Here is a 26,991-nt window from a genome sequence, read left to right on the forward strand (position 1 = left end):
AATATATGCTTCTATATTTCTCCACTATCACTCTTTATGTTGTATTGTGGGGAAAATGTATTTTTTGAGAACAGCCTGTGCTTGCTCTTGCATTACTGAAGTCAATGCAAGCTTTGCTACTGGCTTCTATAGGCATCAAGCCCTAAATAGGGTTTTGTTTAGCAAAGTCAGTTTTGGTTTCCAAAGGACTTAATTACTGCATTTGATTGGAAAGAAGCAGACTTGATATATAAATCTATTCTTCATGTTCAAATAATCAACCAAATTCTGTTCTCTGATACATGCATAGGGCCCTGACTAAATTCTACTAGGTGCCCTGGATGCTTATGTGAGGGAACAATTTGACTCAGTATACAGGAACTTGTGTGTACATCTTCCATCAACAACAGATTTTGAAGATGTACCCAAGTTATCAGTTTCTCTAAAAACTAATGCATTCCACATAAAATATTTACACATATAGGTACTGCACACTGAGTAACTGAAAAGTTAAGATCTATCATCTTGAAATACAGTCTACTGAAAGATACTAAGTAAAGGTCACTTTTGTACCACACTACTACAAGGAGAGGGAGATACTAAACTAGAATTGATCACAGGAATTGCAAGCGTAAATATACTTACCTCAAAACTATATTCCCATTTACCTACATACTGACGGAAGCACAGAAATATGAAAGAAACAATGACTCAGGAAAAACAAATCTTTCTGTAAATCCCTCATCTTTCCAATAGGTTTATACAATGCTTATCCAATAGGTTTACACCAGGGGTTGGCAACCTTTCAGAAGTGGTGTGCCGAGTCTTCATTTATTCACTGTAATTTAAGGTTTTGTGTGCCAGTCATACATTTTAACATTTTAGAAGGTTTCTTTCTATAAGTCTATAATATATAACTAAGCTATTGTTGTACATAAAGTAAAATAAGGTTTGTAAAATGTTTAAGAAGCTTCATTTAAAATTAAATTAAAATGCAGACCTCCCCCGGACTGGTGGCCAGGACCCGAGCAGTGTGAGTGCCACTGAAAAAGAGCTTGCGTGCTGCCTTCAGCACGCATGCCATAGGTTGCCTATCCCTGGTTTATACTATACTAATGTTAGGTGATGCAAATTTACTACAAAAATCTTGAAATTTTTATTCATGTTCTATATATAAATGATAAATATATATATAGTTATTTTCAGAAAGTATGACAGGTTTATAATAGATAAAGGTTTACAATTTTTTTCTCGTACATATTTCCATATATTCTAAGAGATATCATGCACATTAGAGTCACTGGGATTTTGGGGTAGAAATGCCATTGTGTTTGCCAGTTATATGAGCACAGCACAGATGTGTTTCATGTGGTTTTTCATATTTATTTCATGGGCCTGAGTGCTACCGTAATATAAATATTATATAATAATTCAAATCAGGAATGCTGGAAGCTCTTGAAGATTGTGAGAAGTTCAGATACTACACTAATGTGGGAAAGAGAGAGAAGTTATGGGATTTGGCTTGACACTGCAAGCCACAATATAAGGTGAAGCATCGGAGCTGGCTTCAAATACAGAATGATAAAACAAAGCAAGAGAGATATGTATTTAAATCTATCACCATTTTAACATTTATTAGATTGGGTATTTTAGCCTAAATTTTATAGGATAGCCCAAAGGAAAACTGGGAAATTCTATTTTGTCTCAACCTATGCATATAGCAGGTTGGTGAGGTTGCCCTGGTAATTAAATTGTCAGATTTCATAGGGGAAGGAGTACAAGAATCTTAATGTGCTATTTGAAAAGTGGGAAACAACAGCATTAAGAAACAATGAGGAAAAATAATGGATTAAAAAAATCAAATAAAATGAGTTTCCTGTCAAGCTTGAATTCACAGAACAAATAAACAAAAGTATATTTCATGAAGAAATTAGAAATTAAGTAGATTGCCCAGCCCAGCATAGCCTTCTTGGAGAATAAGTTTTTCAAGTGGTGGTCTGCAGGCTTCAGGTTTACTGCCATTATTGTTTTCAGTGGCCTCAAACTCCCCAATTCGGAATGTTGCTCTCTTAAAATTGAACTGTGTCCCTATGATCAATTATGCAGGTAAAGATTTTTTTTAACCTCCAAAGAAAAGGATTTAATGTTGGACTTTTGTTCGTTTTTTATAGGAAACATTTCTATATGAGCTGCTTTTGCCCATAAAGGTGCCAAAGTGATGATGCTCAGTGAGGATGACTTTCTTGGAAACAGCATGCAGCCTGAACAAAAAGGTTGTGTTCATGCGCATGTGCATGCGGGTGTCAGAATTCCCAGGCCCAACCTGTAGCAGCCTGCATGTTATGGCCAGTAGTAGTGTCCATAGACTGATATTTCCATGTATACATTTTTATGGGCAGTACATGCATGCGATTCATGGCCCCCCGTCTACAACCCCATTCTGCCCCACCGCACTCTTCCAATGAATGGACCATGATGGTGCTTGTCCCTAGCCCAGACAGTGTCTAGTCTACACTCTCACTGGAACCAAGCCAGTTCTAAAGTGAGGTTTTTTACTCACGAAAACTTACACCCAAATAAATCTGTTAGTCTTTAAGGTGCCACCGGACTCCTTGTTGTTTTTGTGGATACAGACTAACACAACTACCCCCGATACTTGATGCCAGTTCTGTGTTTTTCATGGCCACGAGGATTTCATTTCAAGCATAAGAGGGTTATAATAAACATTACAATTGTTTCACAGTAGGGAATGGAAACAGCTTTGGACAAACAAAATGTCACCTAGGGTGGATGGCTTGTGAGTGCAGTCACTCACTCAGTCTTCCAGTAGGTTATTTGTTTCTTTTGAGCCTGTCTGGAAGCTGCTCTGTTTCTTTTTTCCTTTCAGTGAATGCAAAGAAAAAACAAGATGACTCTCTCCATTTTTTTGAGGGTAGAGATAAGAAAGGGCTGGTTTCAATCACCTCTGCCTGTTCACTTAATTACATGACGTGAAAATAGTTTCTGTAACTGCAGACGTAACCCCAAATGTTAGCATTACAGTGACCACTGGGATACTGGTACTACAGCATGCTTCCAGACTACAGCATTTAGGGATCATTTTTCAGTTTTTAACAAATGGTCTTTTTGCTGTGATGACAGTTCTCAGGGGAAAAAAACCCTGTCCACCGGCTAATGTTTGATGGATCTTCAGTCATGATTACCTTTGGTCTGCTTTGTAAGGCAGTATTTAAACTCAGATTTATTTGTCTTTTCTCCTCAAAAGGTGCGCACACCAGGTCAAGTACTGCAACCTATGTATGAGATGCTATGACACTTCCACTGATTCAGCATCCATTATTATTGATCACTTTAAGCTAGTGCAGTTTGCTAGGCTTGAATACATGCTATAAAACACTGCAATTGACCCCACTCAATGGCTTGGCTGAAGTGATGTGATAAACCAACCTGTAGCAGTTACTTGGTAGCCTGCCAGTTGAATCATAACCTTGAAGACAGACTTCTTAGCTGCTAAAGCTTATAGGGCCAGATTTTTAAAGGAATTGGGAAGCTTTTAGAATTCTCAATAGGCACCTATCTGCATCTTAGATGCCTATACATCTATAAAACTCTGGCCCATAAGGACAAGATCTTCAGCTGGTGCAAGTCAGTCTTGGCTCATTGCAGTCTATTGAGCGAGGCTGATTTACACTAGCTGAGGATCAGTCTCAAGGGCTCTAGCACCTTCTGGGTCACCTCTAAACACACACATGCATGATTCAAACAAAAGGATTATTCCGTAGGTCTAGCAGAAAAGAAAGAGTGGAAGTGCCTTGGTAGACTGGCTTAGCCAGTTACAATAAAAGATAAATACTGTAATTCCTAATTCAGGGCAATCCAACAGATGGTGATTTTACCTGGTCTGACTCTTCTAATCCATCCCTCTTTTAAAGGGTAATTGAGTATTGGCTTGTAGGTCCCACAGGCCAGGGTTCAGTCCCATCTCTTGTCTGTGATCAGTTTTGGCAAACCATCAAGTTCAGGCTGGTGTCATTCAGTTAAAAAAACAATCCTACTTTTGGCTCATCTCTAGAAGTCCAGTGACCTACGGTATGATAAGGGTAATACACGGGATGTGTGTGTGTGTGTGTCTGTGTCTATCTGATATGCACCCAATAAGCAGGTCACATAAATAGAGGTAGAAGGAAGGTTTCTGAGGGTCTGGTGTTCAGAGAAGGACTTAAGTGATCAGAGGAAAGAAAATGTACAGAATTTGAGACGTGACTATGACACACATGAAACTGCACGCCAGTGATCAGAGTAGCATAAAGAATAACTTTGCAAATGTCCAGGAGAGGTACTTCTTGAAGAGACACCATTGATGTTGCTTGTACTCTTGTAGAATGATTCCTCACTCCAGAATGGGGAGGAAGATGTGACAACAGATAGAGTATGATACAGTGCAAGATCCATTTAGAAATCCCCTTTGAGGATGTAGCTTGATCTTGGACTCATTCAGCTACAGTCTGAATGACTTTCTGATTAGCTTTGTCTTTTCCAGATGAAAAGCTAAGGGTCATCACATGTTGAGGTAATAAAGTCTCCCTTCTTCAGATGTGTGTAGTTTCAGAAAAGAAAAAAACAACACAGGTAAGTGGATTGACTAGTTCAGCTGAAACTCCAAAACAACTTTGTGGGTGAACTCAGGACGTAAATGTAATGAGACTTTGGCTTTATGGAATATGGTGCAAGGTGGATCTGCCATCAGTGCTCTGAGCTCACCAGCCCTCTGGCTAAAGTGACAACCACATGCCATGAAACCTTACTGATGGAAAAGATCTGATTAGTCCTCTCCAGAATCTACTACTTAGAGGCTGAGTGAAAATTGAATATCCACGAGAAGATGGGTGGTATGCATTGACTGCTGCCAGGTGAACCTGTAAAGAGCTGATGGAGACATCAGTCATTCTGAGGCACAGAAGATAGTCTAAAATAAGATGCTATCTGCTGACTCTAAGGATACATGTTTTTGTTGCACCCAGATGGAAAAATGCTTCCATGTGGTCAAATAGCATTTCCTGGTGAAATCTTTTCTTCTACTAGTAAGGAACATGAAGATCTGAACACTGGAGGTTCCAACCCAGGACATGAGATGGTAAGAAGAAAGTGGAGAGAGATGATCTGTCCTGTCCACCCTTTATCCGTTGGTTTGAAGGCACAAGGAAGTGAGGGAGCAAGCATGGACCAGCAGATACTGCCTGCAAAAATTATCTGACTCCAGACACATGGAGTGCATCTGTACACCCAAAGTGGAACATACATGGGGACCAACACTCAAAGAAGAAAGCATTTTATAAATAAATATATCATAAATTAATTCCTGCTTTGTCCGCCCCGATCCTGATAGATCATTAGTGTCCAAACTTTTCAGCCCTAGGGCCAAACATTATTTCAGAAAGGTCAAGGGGCCACAATCAGTACTTTAAAACAGATTCTCAACCCTGTTGTGCTTCCTTTGCTCCCTGCAGATGGTGTATGGTTTTTATGGGTCTGTCTCCAGCTTCCCATAAACTTCTCTAACTTGGGCTGGGGTAGAGAAATAGGGAGCCATAATTTGTTGTTAGTCTCAGCTTCTCTTCCTTTTCCCCTCTTCTTGGTTGCCCTGGGAGATATGTGGGAGAGGGCAGACACTGTTCACTATGTAGTCCCCTAGGATCAGGCAGTCAGTCCAGCTTCTATCTGCTCTTCCTAGGGTTCCCACAGCCCAACAGGTAAGGCAGCAATAGAGAGGCCCAGTAAGCGAGCTGCTAAGGGGCTGCGATAGGAATGACAGCTCAAGACACTTACAGCTAACAATAAAGCTGTCCCTGGAGCTGCACCCTGTATATGGTGCCCACTATTACTTCCCACAGGAATAAGGCTGATTCAAACACTTCCGTCTAACAGCCACTGGGTGGGGCTAAGAGAACACATTTTCAGTTCATATACTCAAATTCACATTTCCTTGTTAACATTCTTACCCTCGGGGTGACAATTTAAAACCTTGAGGGCAACAACTGGCCCCTAAACACAGGCTGGTCGTCACTGTGATAGATGCCGAGTACCATGGCTCCAACCTTGCCAGAGCCTGAAGTCCTGCTCACTTCTTACTCAGGAACAAGTGAGCAGGGAAGGTTACTGAGTAAGGACTAAAAATATGTCCTGCTGACTTAAATGTGAGTGGCAGGTGCTCAGTGCCTTTCCCAATCAGGTCTTTTAAAACAAAATTCTGCTTTAATCCCTTTAGGAGCTAACACCTCCTATCTTTAGTTCATGTCGCCTATTGCACTTTGAACAGTTTGGGAGTGAATTTAGGGCTCATGAAAGTGACGGTCAATGCTGTGCAAGATAGCTCATACAGCTTAGCCAATGCACCTCACACCTGACCTGCAACACCCATGCTATGCCTTGTCCTCTGTCTCTCTTAAGCAAAGACTGCCTATTGTGTCACACTGTGTGGGGTGTCACCTTACTCTGCTTTTTCATGTACACTCAGTGTAAAGCGGTCTTACTAAGGAGAGGCAATACATATGACAATGGTAGGACTGAAAAGATGAAACAATTAGAAGTGCTGTGGAGCTGTATTTCAAAATTTCAAGAGATGATATTGACACATGTAAAAAAAGCAATTTCTCCGTAACTTATTGTAATAATGCTATAATCCCCAAAACTAATTGTCTCTGGAGCTAAATTAAAAATGTTTAACAATGTATTTAATAGTGATTCAAGCACCCACTCAAGCTATTCTCTCATTTTTAATTTTGGGCAAAGTAGTCTGTTTCGAGCTAATTTAAACCTTTGCCTCTCAATTATGGTGTGAAAAATAATGCTTCTTCTGCATTATTGTGGATAATTCTACCATTTCCATCTAGTCAGGGGCGGCTCCCAGGCCCCAGCACGCCAAGCACATGCTTGGGGCAGCAAGCCGCTGGGGGCGCTCTGCCGGTCTCCACGAGGGCGGCAGGCAGGCTGCCTTCGGCGGCTTGCCTGTGGAGGGTCTGCTGGTCCAGCGGACCCTTCACAGGCAAACTGCCGAAGGCAGCCTGCCTGCTGTGCTTGGGGCGGCAAAATGTCTAGAGCAATGGACCAATATCTTTGTCTGATTCTTTTCGTTCCTAATATATTTTTAAAACACACTCTCTTATTGCTCTTGGCTCTGCTGCCTACAGATTTCTCCATTATCAATTTTCTACAATTCCTAACTTCTGATTTATATTCATTACTATCAGCTTCCTATTTCTTCCAGTATAGTCAACCCTAAGCAGTGTAGTCAACCTCAAATCCAAAAATCATGAGTCAGAACCCAAAAAATCATGAATGCCATAAAAACCATGAGATGTAAAGTTCTTTTTATTTCTGAGTCTTTAGAGTGCCCTCACTTCACAATTTCATGCTTTTCTTGGCATCCATAATAGCTAGAAATTTACTTTTGAAAAAAACAAAATCTGAGATTCTCATGCAAACTCTTGATTCCAGCAGCTTGGGCTTTAACAACTGCAACCACTAACTCACTAACTAGCCATCTATAATCTGTTAAATGAACGCAACCAATGGATCTGAAAGGGCCATGACCTCAAGAAGCAGTGCGATTCTGCTCTGGAGTCTTTCACAGTCTCTAACTTCAAAAGTCTTAGGTGTCACCAGAAATGACAAACAGATCTTCTAGGACTGAGTCAGGAGCTTTGTCTTCAGAGAGGCCAGTGTAAGGCTTTTGATGGGAATCAGAGGAATCCTCCAGCACTGTCTGATAACAGTCATTTGGTGAACCTGATTCTCTCTGACCTGCCTTCAAACCCAGGTAAAGCTGCAGAGTGATTTAGGGAGACGGATGATTTAGACCAGTGGTTCTCAAACATCTGTACTGGTAACCCCTTTCACATAGCAAGCCTCTGAGTGCAACCCCCCTTACAAATTAAAAACACTTTTTTATAGATTTAACACCATTATAAATGCTGGCTGCAAAGTGGGGTTTGGGATGGAGGCTGACAGCTCATGACCCCACCGTGTAATAACCTTGCGACCCCCTGAAGGGTCCCGACCTCCCAGTTTGAGAACCCCTGATTCAGACATTGGTGGCTTTAGAGAAGCTAAGCAGTGGTTTAGTGTTGATGGTGCCAAAAATTGGGATTTAGACACAGGCAGATAGAGAATCCACAGTGCTGAACTCCAAGTGAGCTCTGTGCTCCCATTCTGTGAATAACTGATTATAAGTGCAAATCTTCCCACAGACATGGAGGTGCCCATTGTAGCTGAATCTGCACTGGTCTGCTGTTCAAAGTGGGGGTAGGGGAAGGGTAGGATTCCAGGAATGATGTGTGGGGCTTGCATGGCATAGAGCTCACCTCTCCTTAGGACCTCTTTGCACAGACAAGAAGACTGAGCGGAAGATCCACTGTTACGTGGGACACCAAAAGCTACTGAAGCAGCATGGGTGCAGCAACAACCCAAGAAGACTCTGCAGCTGCCCTGTGACCTAGGAGAAGGCTTCTCTTCACCACCACAGAAGAGAGCAGTGGGCAGCCCAGTACTCACACTAGGTGCTGCTGCCTAGAATTTGGACTACAACCCACTCATCATTGGCCTATGGTGGGACGAGGCGTAGCAATATTGATTTACTAGTACAATTTAGCAGTATTTTGGATGAGAAAGTCTGACCTAGTGGTGGGTTATGGTGAGTTGAGATTTCAAGAAGTTTGATAGAAGCATCCAAGGCATATAATCAGTCATTGCTGCAGGCTTTGAGTGAGACCAACACAAAAATGGGCAGCTCTGATATTCCCTGTCTGGGAATATTGTTCAACTCTCCAACCTTTTAAAGCTTCTTCAACAGCTTTTACATCATCTTCAAGGACTAGGAGGCTGCACACTCTAGGTATGAAACACTCTGCCCAGAAGCTGACACCAAAGCATGGATCACATCTATGTTTGCCCTTAGTCTAAGACCTTGCAAAGAGTTATTGTTTTTCTCTCTGAGGGATGTCTTGCAGTCACATTCTGGAGCTGCTGAATACAAACATGCAGAAAGAAAAATATATAGAGAAATATAGACAGCAAGTTGACAGTTACCCACAAGGAAATTTTGTTGGGGTAAGGTTACACTAAGAAAAACAAAAATGAAGAATTAGAACAGTGATTTACAATGTTCCCCCCAAAATGTGGAAACTGTGCCCCAGAGAGGAAGGGGAAGAGGAAGAGTTGAATAAAAAAAGTTTCTGCACATGCAGACTAAGACAGTTTCTCAGCCATCTGCGGATAAAATGGTGCAGATGAGCGAAGTAGTAGCTGACTGTTATGCTTCTTTAGCAAGCAGTCAAACTCTTGAGCTAGGAGCCTTTCAGATCCCAATTACACATAGTACACATACATTCAAGAATTGGGACGTAATATGTAATACTTCCCTGAAGTGTTTGTATTGATGTTCTACAGGAGACAGAGGGACATATGTTCTCCACCAAGCTATGTTTAGATAACAATTTTATCCTCAACGATTTACATGTTAAGCCTAAAGGGCCATACCCTTTTCTTGCAGCATTACACACAAACAAATAATAGATACTGCATACAATCATACATGTAGGTTTTTGGCTACAGTTTTTATTCAATATTCTAATATTGGGATTTGGAAAATGCGTAGTAAGGAAGTTTCTCAAAGCATCAAAGTACCCACTATGATGATATAAATCTAACTCCCAATGCTCATGAAATAATTGGCCTTTGGCTCAGGACATAATGCCCATCATAGTTACCTTTTTCCAGCTTGTAGCACAAAATCATGCACTATTGCTTAATAATATTTCTTTACTAAACACATGGAATACAACATGTAGTACTAGGGGGCCCAATCCTCCCCACAGATATCTGGGCTGGGGAGAGAATATTCAATTTAAAATGTACCAAAACCCACTCCCATAAGGCATAGAGGAGATTGAGAAGAGAACTATGTCCAGAATTGCAAAGAATCACATAACCTGACAGATATTGCAATGCTTTCTATAAATTAGAGTCCATGTAACAAATTATGTAAAAAAATCTATTCCTCTATTTAATGTAACTCATTGTGTTTTACATGTAAAAACAGATGGCAAAACAAAGCAGTTTTCACAGAGTTCTCATATAAAACTGATCATGAAGCAAGGTGAATATTTCTTTTTTATTAGCGCCACCTAATGGTTGATTTTGTTTTTATAAGTAGTTTATAAGTTCTCCCATTATGGACTCAAAATAGTTTTCCAAAGAATTGAATAGGGTGTTATAAATCCAATATTTTTCTAGCCTTACTCCAAAAAAGAAAAAAATCCAATTTGGCACTTGTTAAAGCTGAGAAGAAAGTCACAGGCAATGCTCCCTTGACTGTAGCTAATCAGATTAAGAACCAGATTCTGATCTCAGATCTGCAGAAATGTATCACTCAGTAACCTGTTCAATCAGCTACTGCTGGCTATTCATATACTAGTAGGGCGATCAGGATTACAGCCATTGTCTTTGTGGAAGCTTATTTTAGACCAAAGTATTTGGGAGCGGAGTTTCCATATTTATTAGCAAAAAATACCTCTCCGAGATTGATTTGGGGAATAAAATATTTGCTGTGAAATAAAATCTGTTTACAAAAGAGGTGAGGTTAGGTGACGGAGGATAGATTTAGAAACTTCCATGGCACACTGGATTATCAATATTAATGCTAGGCACTATAGGTACCTCACCGAAATCAGTGGGAGTTTTGCCATTGACTTCTATAAAATGGGTAATATGCTCTCAGTCGATGTTGTTCGGATATTAATGAGAAATTCTGAGAATGAGAACATACTAAAAGCAAGTTCCAGAAAATACACAAGCGCCTGGCTACTAAATAGGGGATATGGTCCACTCTTATTCTTTTACATCAAATTGGTACTTATCTGGATCTGAGATGCATGCTGGCCTACTGGCTTCACCCTCATTCTCCTTTCTACGGTGCTTCTGTTTATTGCATAGCATGCACAAGACTCCAGAGTCCCCTGACACACATTCTCTGCTGCTTCAGACTCCGTTACATGCAGCACACACCCAGCAGTGAGCAGGTTTTGGACCTTGCACACCCATATAAAAGACCTGAAGTTTGGATCCAATTAATACACATTCGTTAGCTTCTGGCTTTGGATAATTTAAATCGCCTTCAAGAATTCACTAAAGATCCAGCCTGGTTGGAGTTAAAATATATGCACAGATTGCAAACACATTTTTTCAATACACCAGTTGGCTTGGATTAACTAGGTCTGACTGTTTATGCACAGAAAAAAGAAAACACATAAAATGATAATTTAGGTCACTGTGAGCATCAGGAAGTTATATCAGAAAATTCCCCAGAGGTTTTGCTCTTCCTAGCTTCAGATTCATTAATGGACAGAGAGCTCCTTTTTAAAAATAACACAATTAAAGTTAATGACAGAAAGTCTGTTTTACCATCCGAGTTGTGTCTCAGATGAGTCTGAAATACCTCAATCCAAAAGCCTGAAAAGCTGACATTTAAAGTAAAGTGATTAATGTCACTGTACTTTAAGAACCATGCACATCAGTGGACCCGGGTTAATACTGATGTGATTTGAATAACTGCTTGCTATAAGAATGACAACACTGGCCAGACCTGATAAAATCAACATCAATGATGAAAGAGCATCAGCACAGCACAGCACAGCACAAACCTTTAATTGGTGTGCCTAACCATGAATGCTTGTCTAGCATCTTATTCTGTTTTTTCCCCCCGGCTAATAATTGTCTTTTGTCAGTGAAGGAGTGACCATCTAGTTATATCCCTACTCACTCCTCCTCTCCTGCAGAGGCACTGAATATAATAAAAAGGGTCCCTGATACCATGTGGAAGACAGAAGGACATAGCTCTAACCAAAAACCTAGCAAAGATAATAAAAGCATCATCCAGAGGGAATCATTGTAGAACAATATGAGGCTGAGCATACTTTCTCTACAGTGCTTTTATGCCTGTCCTCTTAGGACATTTAGGACAAGAATCACCATAAATCATGTAAATACTGAGGCCACAGGCTAGCACCAGGCTGCTCTCTTGAGTCTGTTACCCAATTTATAAATAGCTGTAAAGGAAATCATCATCCATTTGGATATATCAATTAATATAACTAAGGTGGAGTTACTTAGTGTCATCACATCTTGGGTCTCAGATATTATCCATGTCACCTCTGTGCGTGAACAGCCTCCAAAATGTAGCTAAATAGTGATCTGATTAGAGATCTTTCAATCTTGCTTATATGAACAAAACGATTCCCTCCTAATGAGGGGACAGAGGGTTTACATTCTGGTGTTATACTATAGAGTATATTTATGACATCAAAAGCCTATGTAAGTTAGACCTCAGCCAAGATCAGTTCTACAGTAATTTTTTCTGTTACTGCTTTAATTGTATGCATTGGACGGCCTATATATTCTTTGCATGCTGCCTTCTATGGTCATGGATTAGAAAAAAATTTTGTAGAAGAAAATTAAGTTCACACTTTCTGGTGAATTTCACTCTGCAAAAGTGAAATTTGCTATTACATTTTTAAGAACCTTCCCCTGGAAAGATCTTTAGTAAATTTGTGCACTGATCCTCCAAGATTCTCTGCACAGGCAGATGTCTAGATCTGTGTGAAGTAGGCTTACCACCTGGCTGTTTTTTTATGGATTTGCTTGAAAAATAATCATCTGCCTTTTTTTTAACATGGGTAAATTGTTAAAAGTTTGTGTGTCCACCTAAAGATGCTAACATGTTGCCATTAAAAATAAATTGCTGGAAACAGCAAAAGCAAACAGCAAATACAAATTCAAGAAATAGACTCATTGGGTTTTCTTTAAGTATAAAGTTCCAAAACATTCACATTCAAGTATATAATTAAAACACAGAATCAATGCAATTAAAACACAGAATCAATGCAGTTTGGGAAAAAAATAATTTCTGTGACAGATATAAACAGAGCATCTTGGAGAAACACAACCAAGATAAGAAAATGATGTTATCAAACTTATCTATGTGTGTTTCTGTATAGATACTATAAGTGTCTGCTCAAGGGGTGGGAGGGGAGGGCTAGGGGTTGCAGAGCTGCCCTGTCGTTAAGGTTGTAGTGGGCTTGCCTTGTGGGGGGAGGATGCCAGTTATTTTGCATTTGAAAGATGGTAACCGTAGTGTGAAGCCTCATTTACTTCAATGGGGCTCCACAGAGACTCAGTGTTCTGCACATGGGAACAGCTGCAGGACTGGAGCCTTTATTCGCTATTAGAGTTGGTCACAATTTGTCCAATTGCAACATTTCAAAATTGAAAAAGAAAGGGAGAAATGTTAATCAAGTTTTCATGATCCCCTTCATTTTTTGACTAATTATAAAGCTGATCAACACTTTCCAAATTTGATAATATTTCTACCATGAATTAAGGTCTGCTGCTGAGCCTGGCACGTGCCGCTGAACATCCTGATCAGCCAGACTCTCCGATTGGCTGGAGGGGCATCACCAGGACTGCTCTTAAGCCCAGCAGCAGCACTAGGCTAGTGGATGCTCAACGGTTATGTCTGCAACAGTGATTGCTCCTGTGACTGCCTTGCTTCCTACCTTCTTGCAGGCCTGCTCCTGCCTTCTTCCTGGCCTGCTCCAACTCTACTCCCTTGGAAGGGACTCTGACGCTTGGTTCTGACTCTTGGTCCCTGACTCTGAACAACTAGGCTTGACCACCTAGTTCATGCCAATTTCAAATTTCAAAACAAAACAAAATTTGAAACAAATTTCAATAAATTTCTTTTCATTAACCAGCTCTATTTGCTGTTTTGTTAAAAACCAGGAAATATTCAGTAATATATTAACACTGAGATCCAACCCAACTTACTCTATTTTGTTTTGAAATAAAAATAGAATCACAATCTGGCCCTGAGTGACCAAACTTCTGAGAGCTGAGCTCCCCCTTCAGGAAAATGAAACCAAGTGAGTCTCGCTCCACTACATCCTCACAATGTTTTAAAGACCTAGTCATCTTAATTTTGCTTCCCCACAGCTAGTACTTCACACTCCCCCAAAGCGGACATGTCCCACGCTCTGGGAAGGTGTTATATTGTCATATTTCTTCCCAGATCTTGACCTTAGTGTCCAAAATATGGGTGTTAGCATGAAAACCTCCAAGCTTAGTTACCAGCTTGGACCTGGTATTGCTGCCACCAGCTAGGAATTATGCAGTGCCTAGCTCACTGTGGTCTTCCCAAAACCTTCCCTGGGGGACCCCCAGACTCAGATGCCTTGAGTCTTACAACAAAGGGAAATAACCCCCTCCCCTTGTTTCCTTGTTACTTCCTCCCAGGCTCCCCTCCCTGGACGACCCTAGGAGATTCCCTGCTTCCACTCCTTGAAACACAAGTACCGAGAGATCTAATTTCTCTTCCCCCTCACCCAGAGGGTATGCAAAGTCAGGCTTAGTAAATCTAACACAAAGAGATTTTCCCCCTTACTTCTTCCTCCCACCAATTCCCTGGTGAGCTGCAGACTCAATTCCCTGGAGTCCCCACTAAAGGAAAACTCCAACAGGTTTTAAAAAGAAAGCTTTATATCAAAAGAATGAAAAAGGACATTAAAAATAGTCTCTGTATTAAGGTGACAATATACAGGGTCAATTGCTTAAAAGAAAAATGAATAAACAGCCTTATCCAAAAAGAATACCATTTAACACATTCCAGCAACTACACACATGTAAATACAAAAAAAAACAATATAAACCTATTGTCTTACTATCCTTGTACTTACAACTTGGAAACAGAAGACTAGAAAGCCTGGAGATAGAAAAATCACTCTCAGAGCTGAGAGGGTCACCGAACCAAGACAAAGAACAAGGAACTCACACCCAAAACTTCCCTCCACCCAGATTTGAAAAAGTCTTGTTTCCTGATTGGTCCTCTGGTCAGGTGTTTGGTTCCCTGTGTTAACCCTTTACAGGTAAAAGAACATTAACCCTTAGCTATCTGTTTATGACACGCCCCCCAAATTGCAGACAGTGGGGAACCTCACTGGCAGCGATTTCCTCCTAGAACTTTAAAATAAACAGATTAATACAACACATGCACCTTTACATATACCACTAAGTATGTAAACTATAAGACTTTTAAATATGACGGACAATTTTTTAACCCGTGTATTTTGGGAAACTCTCACGAGAGAGTGCATCAGCTACTTTGTTAGAAGCTCCTGAGATGTGCTGAATTTCAAAATCAAAATCTTGGAGAGCTAAACTCCAATGAAGAAGTTTCTTGTTATTCCCCTTGCCAGTATGAAGCCACTTCAGCGCAATATGGTCAGTTTGTCGCTGGAACCGCCGTCCCCAAACACACGGGCGTAGCTTTTCCAGGGCGTACACAATGGCATAGCATTCCTTTTCACTGACTGACCAGTGACTTTCCCTCTCAGACAGTTTCTTGCTGAGCAACACAACAGGATGGAAGTTGTGATCCGTTGCTTCCTGCATGAGAACTGCTCCTATACCATGCTCAGATGCATCCGTGGTTACTAGGAATGGCTTGTCAAAGTCCGGGGCCATTAGCACTGGGTCAGACATGAGCATCGACTTAAGTTGGGTAAAGGCCTTCTGACACTCATCAGTCCACTTAACTGTAGTTGGCTGGGTCTTTTTGGTCAGGTCGGTCAGTGGGGCAGCGATTTGGCTGTAGTGTGGTACAAATCACCTGTATTACCCGGCCAAGCCTAAGAAGGATTGGACCTATTTCTTTGACTTCGGGATAGGCCACTTTTGGATAGCATCCACCTTGGCCTGTAGGGGGTTTATGGTTCCTCGACCCACCTGGTGTCCCAGGTAAGTCACTCTGTTTTGGCCTATTTGACACTTTTTGGCCTTAACAGTTAGTCCGGCCTGCCTGATGCACTCAAAGACCTTTTCCAGGTGTTCTAGGTGTTCGGGCCAGGAGTCAGAAAAAATGGCCACATCATCGAGGTAGGCAACTGCATATTCGCCCAGTCCTGCTAGTAGACCATCTACCATCCTTTGGAAGGTGGCGGGTGCATTTCACAGCCCGAAAAGAAGGACATTAAATTCATACACCCCCACATGGGTGACGAATGCTGACCTTTCCTTGGCAGGTTCATCTAGCGGTACTTGCCAGTACCCCTTGGTTAAGTCTATTGTAGAGATGAACTGGGCACGTCACAACTTCTCCAATATCTCATTGGTGCGTGGCATTGGATAGTTGTCCGGACGAGTTACCACATTTAGCTTACGGTAGTCCACGCAAAAGTGTATTTCCCCATCTGGTTTGGGTACCAGAACCACTAGAGATGCCCATGCACTGGTAGATGAGTGGATTATACCCATATGTAGCATGTTCTGGATCTCCTGTTCTATAGCAGCTTGGGCATGAGGAGACACCCGGTAGGGTGGGGTTCTAATTGGGTAAGCATTACCTGTGTCAATGGAGTGGTATGCCCGTTCAGTCCTTCCTGGGGTGGCTGAGAACAATGGGGCAAAGCTAGTGCACAGCTCCTTGATTTGTCGCAGCTGCAGACGTTCCAGGGTGGTTGAGAGGTTCACCTCTTCCACGCCACCGTCTTTTTTCCCGTCGTAGTAGACACCTTCAGGCCACTCAGCATCATCTCCCTGGACTGTAAACTGACAAACCTGTAAGTCTCTGCAATAAAAAGGCTTGAGAGAATTAACATGGTACACTCTGGGCTTTAGTGAGGAATTGGAAAATGCTATGAGGTAGTTCACAGTTTCCAGGTGCTCTTGGACTGTGAATGGCCCTTCCCATGATGCTTCCATCTTATGGGCCTGTTGCGCCTTCAAGACCATAACCTGGTCTCCTACCTTGAAGGAATGTTCTCTGGTATGTTTGTCATACCAGGCTTTTTGCTCTTCCTGAGCATCCTTTAGCAAGGGCTAAAGAGTGTCGGAGGGTGCTTTGTAGGTTGCTTACAAAGTCCAGAATGTTAGTTCCTGGAAAAGGCATAAACCCCTCCCATTGCTGCTTCACCAACTGTAATGGCCCCTTAACCTCGTGGCCATACACAAGTTCAAATGGTGAAAACCCTAAACTGGGATGTGGTACAGCCCTGTAGGCAAACAGCAACTGCTGCAACACTAGGTCCCAATTATTGGAGTGTTCGTTGACGAATTTACGTATCATGGCCTCCAAAGTTCTATTAAACCTTTCCACCAGGCCATTGGTTTGATGGTGGTACGGGGTGGCAACCAAGTGGTTCACCCCATGAGTTTCCCACAGTTTTTGCATGGTCCCTGCCAGGAAATTAGATCCTGAATCTGTAAGGATGTCGGAGGGCCAACCTACCCTGGCAAAGATGTCTGTTAGGGCCAGGCACACAGCGTTACCCCTGGTGTTGCCTAGAGCTACTGCTTCCGGCCATCGGGTAGCAAAGTCCACGAAAGTCAGTACATATTGCTTTCCTCTGGGCGTCTTTTTTGGGAAAGGACCCAGAATATCCACAGCTACTCTCTGAAATGGGACCTCAATTATGGGGAGTGGCTGGAGAGGGGCCTTGACCTGGTATTGGCATACCTCACAAGACTGGACATACTTGGCAATGTCCTTGCCCATCCTCTCCCAGTGGAAGGACTTCCCCAATCTGTCTTTGGTTCTGTTCACCCCAGCATGGCCACTGGGATGATCATGGGCTAAGCTTAAGAGCTTCCCCCGGTACTTAGTTGGAACCACCAACTGTTTTTGCGGCTGCCATTCTTCCCGGTGTCCACCAGAAAGAATCTCCTTGTATAAAAGTCCTTGGTCTATAACAAACCAGGATCGATTAGAAGAGCTGAGAGGCGGTGGAGTGCTCCATGCCACTGCCCAAGCTTTCTGAAGGCTGTCATCTGCTTCCTGCTCAGTCTGGAACTGTTCCCTTGAGGCTGGGGTCACCAGTTCTTCCTCAGACTGTGGACTTGGGCTTGGTCCCTCTGGAAGCGATGTAGGTGAGGGGGTTGTTTCCGTTGCTGGTGAACCGCTCTCCGCTGGTGCACCTGAGGGTATTTCAGGCTCTGGCTGAGCCTTTTGGGTATGGCTGTCTGTTGCTTCTGCCAGTTCTGGCTTGCTGGCGCCCTCTGGCGTTGAGTTTGAAGATGGGGTTGCAATTGCTGGTGCTGGTTGCTGTTCCAGTTCCCGGCCTGGGACTGGAGGTGCTGTGGCTGTTTCAGTGGTTGGCATGGAATCCGGGTCCACTACCTCTGTCTGGGTCTCTGGTAACACAGATGGGGCATCTGTGGACGGCTCAGGAACAGGAGTGGATTTGGAAGCTTGCCTGGTTTGACTGCGTGTAACCATTCCACTCTCTTGGCCCGCTTCACCTGGTTGGTCAAGTCTTCCCCCAGTAGCATGGGGATGGAATAATTGTCATAGACTGCAAAAATCCACATTCCTGACCAGCCTTTGTACTGGACAGGCAGTTTAGCTGTAGGCAAGTCTACAGCTTGTGACATGAAGGGATAAATTGTCACTTGGTCCTTTGGGTTGATGAATTTGGGGTCGACGAAGGATTGGTGGATAGCTGACACTTGTGCCCCCGTGTCTCTCCATGCAGTAACCTTCTTTCCACCCACTCTCAAAATTTCCCTTTGCTCCAAGGGTATTTGAGAGGCATCTGAGCCTGGGGATCTTTTGGGTGATGGTGGTATAATGACTTGCACCCAGTTGGGGTTCTTTGGGCAGTTGGCCTTTATATGTCCCAGTTCATTACACTTAAAGCATCTTCCAGCTGACTGGTCACTGGGTCGAGGTGAGTTACTGGAGACTGGTGAGGTGGAAGAATAGGGTGTCTGTGGCTTTCCTTGGGTTGTAGGTGGGGTCTTTGGCTGCCCTCGGTTGTAGGGTTTATTGTCGGTGTGCCCTCTGGGGTATTCATTCCCCTTGACAGTAGCTGTCTTGCTTTCTGCCACTTCCATCCATCTGGCTCAAATCTCCCCCGCCTCGGTGAGATTTTTGGGTTTTCCATCTTATATGTACCATGTTATATCCTCAGGAACACCATTCAAGAACTGTTCCATTTGTATGAGGAGGTGCAGTTCGTCTATGGATTTAACATTGGTTCCTGATATCCAAGCCGCATAATTCTTTCCAACGTAGTAGGAGTGTCTGGGAAATGACACATCTGGTTTCCACTTTTGGGTTCTGAAATGCCGACGGGCATGATCCGGGGTTATCCCCATTCTTAATTTGGCCTTGTTTTGAAACAGTTTATAATCATTCATTCGGTCCTTGGGCATTTCAGCTGCCACCTCTGCTAAAGGTCCACTGAGCTATGGCCTCAATTCTACCATGTACTGGTCTTCAGAGATGCTGTACCCAAGACAGGCTATTTCAAAATTTTCTAAGAAGGCCTTGGTGTCATCACCTGCCTTGTAAGTGGGAAATTTCCTGTGCTGTGGAACAATCATTGGCGCAGGGTTGTTAGGATTGGCTGTGTTTTGTTGCTCAGCCTTTTCTAATTCCATGGCCTGTCGGTGGGTCTCCCTCTGGAGTTCTACCTGTCTTCTGTGGGCCACCTCTTCTTCTTCTTGTTTCCTTCTGTGGGCCACCTCCTCTTCTTGTAGTTTTCTTTTGTGGGCTACCTCTTCCTTGGCTAGTTCTGCATTAATTAGTTCCATCCATCTCCTATGTTCATTTTCTTTGTCCATGGCTTGTTGCTGTGCTCGCTCCTGTCTCAGGCTTTCCTTGGAACTCATGGTTCCTGCTTTCTTGTGCTGAGGCGCCCTCTGGTGTTTACTGCCTGAAATGCAGGTTCTCCGTTGCCTCCTGGGGTCTGCCTAGCAACAGTGCCTTTTTTTCTTTCTTCCTCTAGCTAATCTTTTAAATGTAAAGTAAACCAGAAAAACCACTTTATTTGCATGTGTATTGTGCTGGGTACTTGACTCTCAATCGGAGTGCTATTGTGTACAAAAGACCCTTTGTCACAGCTTGATAGTTCCTTGCTTAATATGCAAGCTACTGCCAGGAGAGAACAGAAAATTTTTTTTCTCTCTGGTTCCTTTTAAAACCAAACCCTCTCTGCTTAAAAGCCCCTAGCAGAGCAAAGAAAAATATAATATTCCTACTGGCTTCTGGATTCTATCTTTCCCACAATGCTGCACACCATGTTATAACATTTCTTCCCAGATCTGGACCTTAGCGTCCAAAATATGGGTGTTAGCCTGAAAATCTCCAAGCTTAGTTACCAGCTTGGACCTGGTATTGCTGCCACCAGCTAGGAATTATACAGTGCCTAGCTCACTGTGGTCTTCCTAAAACCTTCCCTGGGGGACCCCCAGACTCAGATACCTTGAGTCTTACAACAAAGGGAAATAACCCTCTCCCCTTGTTTCCTTGTTACTTCCTCCCAGGCTCCCCTCCCTGGACGACCCTAGGAAATTCCCTGCTTCCAGTCCTTGAAACACAAGTACCGAGAGATCTAATTTCTCTTCCCCCTCACCCAGAGGGTATGCAAAGTCAGGCTTAGTAAATCTAACACAAAGAGATTTTCCCCCTGACTTCTTCCCACCAATTCCCTGGTAAGCTGCAGACTCAATTCCCTGGAGTCCCCACTAAAGGAAAACTCCAACAGGTCTTAAAAAGAAAGCTTTATATAAAAAGAATGAAAAAGGACATTAAAAATAGTCTCTGTATTAAGGTGACAATATACAGGGTCAATTGCTTAAAAGAAAAATGAATAAACAGCCTTATCCAAAAAGAATACCATTTAACACATTCCAGCAACTACACACATGTAAATACAAAAAAAACAATATAAACCTATTGTCTTACTATCCTGGTACTTACAACTTGGAAACAGAAGACTAGAAAGCCTGGAGACAGAAAAATCACTCTCAGAGCCGAGAGGGTCACCGAACCAAGACAAAGAACAAAGGATTCACACCCAAAAGTTCCTCCACCCAGATTTGAAAAAGTCTTGTTTCCTGATTGGTCCTCTGGTCAGGTGTTTGGTTCCCTGTGTTAACCCTTTACAGGTAAAAGAACATTAACCCTTAGCTATCTGTTTATGACATATATATTGCAAGTAGAATACCGCAGATGAAGGGGAGCAATATGATTTCAGAAGAGTTCTTCTGGGTACAGTTAGAGTTTTAGCAAGGAAATAACATTAAACACAGGCACTTCTAGTTTGCTGTGAAAGATTTAATAAGTTTATACATAGAATAGTTCCAAATTTTTGCATTCATTTCAAAGCAATAAACTTTACCCATTTTCACTTCAGTTTTACAAGTGTATGTGCAATGTCTTGCATATAATCTATAAGAATTTCAGAGATGAGACTTTAGATTTTTAATAAAATCTATGACATTTTCTAATCTCAGTTACTTTATTGATGCATTTCTCTATATAGTGGTGTAACTAATAGCAGAATCTAGCTATAAGACTTTATTGTATTGCATATCTTCTGCTACACGAGAGTTAAAGCATTCTTGAAATATGGAACAAAAACTCACCGCTTAACAGTTTTGGGAATGAGATGACATTGGAAACTATAAATTGCTTGAAGCACTGTGCACATCTATTGCCCAACAGAGCAACTGATCCAAATATAAATGACCATTTACAATTTGAAGTCCCGTAAATTACACAGATGAGTGTTAGATGAACTCTTACCGCAAGCAGCCGACGTTTACAAAAGGTACGCCAAACAGCAGACTACGCTGGAAAAAATTAACACTAAGGACCTGATTGTGCAAGATATAGAGCAGGGATCGGCAACCTTTCAGAAGTGCTGTGCCCTGTCTTCATTTATTCACTCTAATTTAAGGTTCCGCGTGCCAGTCATACATTTTAACGTTTTTAGAAGGTCTCTTTCTAGAAGTCTATAATATATAACTAAACTATTGTTGTATGTAAAGTAAATAAGGTTTTAAAAATGTTTAGAAACTTCATTTAAAATTAAATTAAAATGCAGAGCCCCCTGGACCAGTGGTCAGGACCCAGGCAGTGTAAGTGCCACTGAAAATCAGCTAGCATGCCGCCTTCGGCATGCGTGCCATAGGTTGCCTACCCCAGATATAGAGCTTCCTCAGTTCCCACTGCTTTGAAGGTGCTCAGGACTTCGCAGAACTGAGCCCTTCATGCGTTTCATCCACATGATGGGACTGATCCTGTGAGACGCTCAGCACTTTTTCAACTCCAGCTGACTTCAATATGAATTGAAGATGCCCAGAATCTCTCAATCTGTTGCCTACAATGGGACTACTCAGAGTGAGTAAAGTTAAACGTGTGTCACTTTTTTTCAAGATCAGAGTCTTGTAAAGAAACCTGCATGTCAGTGTTTCTGTCATTAAAATACATATCCAAGCATTTTCCATTTAAGAGCTGGTAGAAAAACCTGTAAAAATTTCAAAATTTTACTGTGTTTTAAAATATTTAACATTTCAATGAATTTTTTTGAAAATCAAAAAATTGCATCGTGCTCTATAACCATAGAAAAATTAAAGTTAATTTTCATTTTTTTTTTTGTGGTTTGGGATGAAAAATTGAAAATTGAAAACTTTTCAACCAGCTGTATTCCTTTAGCACTTTGCATCCCTGACCTGGCAGGACACAATCACATCATGATATAAGTCTGATAAAGTAGCTCCACCATCAGCTATCACACTTACAAATTATATTCTGTCACAAACAACTGACAAAAATATACTTATTGCATCTCTGTGTCAAGTAATCCAACTGAAACTAAAATGAGTAATAGTGGATATGAACCACTGGACCTGTATTTTTCTGCTCTAATTATTAAATAATTATATACCTCAGCATCATACTCCCAGAGCTGATTTCCTCTCATATGATGGCACTTCAACATGATCACAGGACCATTGAGTCTAGAAACATCCAAGCATAAATCATCTGTGCGGATCTCTTTATCAGCAGTAAAAGAAAATACCTGAAAACATAAAATGATTAAAGTTATAGGGGATTAAAGACACATACCTATTTAAATGATTACTGACTTGTAACATCCCTCATTTTGATTTACATTAGTGACCTGACAGCAGTTTCTTCTTCTACAGCGAAAAGGACTGAAAAATGTTGTACTGTGTTTCACAAACGTTTACATAAGCTTCACAGTATGACTTTAAATGAATGTTTTATAACAAAAAATGACTATAAATCCCTTATCCGGCAAAGACTTTCACATGTGCTTAACTTTACACATTTTGAATCAAAGGGACAATTCAGTGGGTACAGTTAAACAAGTGTGTAAGTCTTTAAAGTCTTTACACTGAAAATACTACAAAAGGACAAAGTAACAATACATCATCCTATATATGGATATTTCAGAAAGCATTTCACAAGATGTTTTTTTTTTTTTTTAACAACGGGGTTTGGATATGGACCCTATCATTTGAAGAATCAGGGTGTTCTTAGCCAAAACACTCAACTTCCCAATTTCCTGTACCAAGGATTATCATGTATGGTGTAGAGCAGTGCTTCTCAAAGTTGGGCCACCGCTTGTTCAGAGAAAGCCCCTGGCAGTCCGGGCTGGTTTGTTTACCTGCTGCTTCCAGAGGTTCGGCCGACCACGGCTCCCACTGGCTGTGGTTAGCCACTCCAGGCCACTGGAGGCTGCAGGAAGGGCGGCCAGCAAATTCCTCGGCCCGCGCCACTTCCCGCAGCCCCCATTGGCCTTGGGCAGCGAATTGAGGCCAGTGGGAGCCGCGATTGGCCGAACCGGCAGAGGCGGCAGGTAAACAAGCCTGCCTGGACCGCCAGGGGCTTTCCCTGAACAAGCAGTGGACTGGCTTTGAGAAGTACTGGTGTAGATGGCTATATCTTGGAATAAAGAATATTGGGGTAATTTGATAAAATTATGGTTGAAGAACAGGAAAACAACGGATCACCATCAATAAAACTATTTCAAGCTAGTTTTCAGTACCGGTATTAGAGGAAGTGCTGTTTTACAACATCTTGAATAAATAATAGCAAAATCAATATATACAACTTTTTAGATCATAATAAAACAGTAGAACCAGTAACTGAATAAAACTATTACTCTATAAAATCTTACAAAGCATATCTCTACTTTTTTGTTCATTGACATCTTCAGGCAGGAACAAACAAAAGGCTCAATGTTTTGACATTATGATTATTAACTCTTGTGCCTGAGCAAATATGTAAAACAAACCATGCCTATATTGGCCACATTTACCATAATTATTTTCACAGTCACATTTTAATACATAAGTAATGATCTTTAGCAGTGCACTTCAATAGTTAAGATATGGGGTGAGATTCTGTTGCTGCACCTCTAAGGGATTGTTTACATGCTGACTTAGTGCATGGCAAGCCAGAGTGTGAATCTGCGGTGCTCTAGCCTGCTGTGCACTAACTGGCTATGCAGACCCTGATATCATATGCAGGAGTTCTGTAGTGTGCTTTGAGGTACTGCTGTTTCAAGCAAAATATTGTGAATACCACGTTGAGTAGTACAGTAACGCCTCACTTAACATTGTAGTTATGTTCCTGAAAAATGGACTTTAAGCAAAACGATGTTAAGCGAATCCAATTTCCCCATAAGAATGAATGTAAATGAGGATGTTAGGTTCCAGGGAAATTTTTTTCACCAGACAAGAGACTACGCACACACACACAATAAGTTTTAAACAAACAATTTAATACTGGTACACAGTGATGATGATTATGAAGCTTGGCTGAGGTGGAGGAGTCAGAGGGTGGGATATTTCCAGGGAATGTCCTACTGCAAAATAATGAACTAGCAATTGGCTGAGCCCTCAAGGGTTAACTCTCACATTCTACTGTACAAGGCAGCAGGAAAAGGGGGAGGGCAGACAGAGACACACACTCTGTGTGTGTGTGTGTGTGTGTGTGTGTGTGTGTGTGTGTGTGTGTGTGTGTGTGTGTGTGCATTTCCTCTTTAAGTATGAAGAGTGGGGTCAGAAGTACACTGCCTTGTTAATTAGATCAGCAAGCTGAGACCGGACCGCAACCACTGCTGTCTGGAAGCTCCCTCTGTTGTGTGTCCCCCCTGCACTATGGAAGATGGGGTAAACAGGGTGCAGGAGCAGGGGGACAGCCTGATATTATTCCCTCCTCTTCTTCCCACCCCATACAGCAAGCAGGAGTCTCGGGGAGCAGCTCCAAAGTAGAGGGCAGGAGCAGTACATGGCAGTTGGGGGAGGGACTGCTGCAATTGCTAGCCTGCTGGGCAGCTGCTGCACAGGGAACTTAGGGGAGAGGGGAGCTGATAGGGGGGCTGTCGGTCCACCCTGGTTCCAATCACCCACCAGCTAGCTCCACCGGGCTGCTCTTCCTGCAAGCAGTGGACAAAGCAGGCGGCTGCCAAATGACTTTAGAAGGGAGCGTTGCACAACTTTAAATGAGCATGTTCCCTAATTGATCAGCAACGTAACAATGTTAACCAGGACAACTTTAAGTGAGGAGTTACTGTAGAATGATTTGGTCACATCAGTGTCTATATAGAAAAATAATATTTTAGTAATTATATTGGATAACATTTAATCATGCAGTCAAAATGGTATAGCATTAAATGTTTCACTTAAAAAGGGCAAATACAACTTAACAGAAATCAATACAAATGATTAATGCGTATTCAAAAATATTAAATTTTGATGAAACAAGGAGGTATAATACATAGCTACTAAAAATGTTTTCATAGTTAATGTAGGACAATTCCTATGGAATTAAACCCAACATGTTAAAGTAGGATAAAAGTTAAACAAGATACTGTCATGCATTGCCGGAGGAATATAATCCAAATCAAAAAGTTGGGATTGGTATAAAATCCCCGGATACCTCACCTAGTACAATGCTGCGTCTATTGAGAAGGCAAGTGTACTTCCTAAATGATGTAAATGCCCTTGATATATCTAGCATCATACATCAGAATGAAACCATTTTTCAGTGAATTATGAGAAAGACTGAAAAAGCTGGCCAGATTATATTAGGAAACCATGAGGCTTTGCTGTGACTCAATTGAAGATTTTAAAACTAGGACAGGCAATTTCATCTAACTAAGTTTTTGCACTTAAGCACACTACACCAAGTGCCCAAGAGAATAGGGCTCAAACTTGAGAAATTGAAATTTAGGCAAATTTATTTTATGCAGATGGTAGTAAATCTCACAGTATTAAACAAACAGCCAAAGGGGACACTGAAGCAGCCGAATGAAGAGACAACTAAATGAGTTTTTAAGTAAAGAGGAGCAAGAAGCAGGTTCAGAAACAGGCAAGGGGAAATGAGGAAAGCTAAGAAGGACCAGGCATGATACGGATCAGTGACCTTTTTTCTTTTTCAAATTTCATATTTTCAGACACATGTAATAGACAGTGTTCTTAGTATGTTGTGTACTGGCCAACCTCAAACCACTGATGAATACCATATTTACCGAAGGACAAGTTATGCCCTGCAGAAGATCATGGCTCACACATATGCATAATCAAAGGCAGAATTTGCCCCCTCTTTACAATATAAACATGTTCTGCACTTTGGCTGAGAATTTGTTCTTTCAACTAGGACTATGCAAACTCTGTAGGCTTCGGTTTGTGTATGTCACATGAATTGAGAGATGCACATTGTCTTTACTTTGGGAAGACAGTAGACCAACCCTTGCAGGTTCATTTTGGACGTTTGCTCAGGGAGTCTGTGGCAAGGATAGAAGCAAAACACCTCCTATTATTTGCTCCTTATTTATACCTTCAGCAATAGACAATATGAAACCAGATACTATAATGTGATTAATTAGGAAGTGTGGGGGAGGGGCGGTTGTTTTTGTTTTTTTCCTTTTGCAGGCCAAGACACTAGATTACCCCTTAATCATTTGGAAAAGTACCATGAACTGTTGACCTTTCACTCAGAGTCAGGCAGAAAGGACTTTGGTTTAACATCACCTGTGTGGAAATGCATCTTAGTGTATGCAGCATCCCCCAGACTTTATTTTCAGAATCTGCCGTGAGTCCTTGAGGGGCCGTCCTGCCACAAAGAACTTCACAACATACCAGCCA

General features: G+C 41.8%; 1 protein-coding gene across 3 annotated transcripts in view; it reads right to left on the bottom strand.

The window, feature by feature from the left end:
* GALNT13 (polypeptide N-acetylgalactosaminyltransferase 13) overlaps positions 1-26,991 on the bottom strand; it is a 456,737-nt gene that overhangs the window by 14,466 nt on the left and 415,280 nt on the right. For all 3 annotated transcript variants that reach the window (XM_030580270.1, XM_030580269.1, XM_030580271.1), the window contains exon 11: positions 22,758-22,892. In XM_030580270.1, coding sequence (XP_030436130.1) covers positions 22,758-22,892 — 135 coding nt within the window. The remainder of the gene's footprint in view (positions 1-22,757; positions 22,893-26,991) is intronic.

The sequence above is a fragment of the Gopherus evgoodei genome, chromosome 11 (genome assembly GCF_007399415.2).
Source record: "Gopherus evgoodei ecotype Sinaloan lineage chromosome 11, rGopEvg1_v1.p, whole genome shotgun sequence".
Classification (NCBI taxonomy): domain Eukaryota; kingdom Metazoa; phylum Chordata; order Testudines; family Testudinidae; genus Gopherus; species Gopherus evgoodei.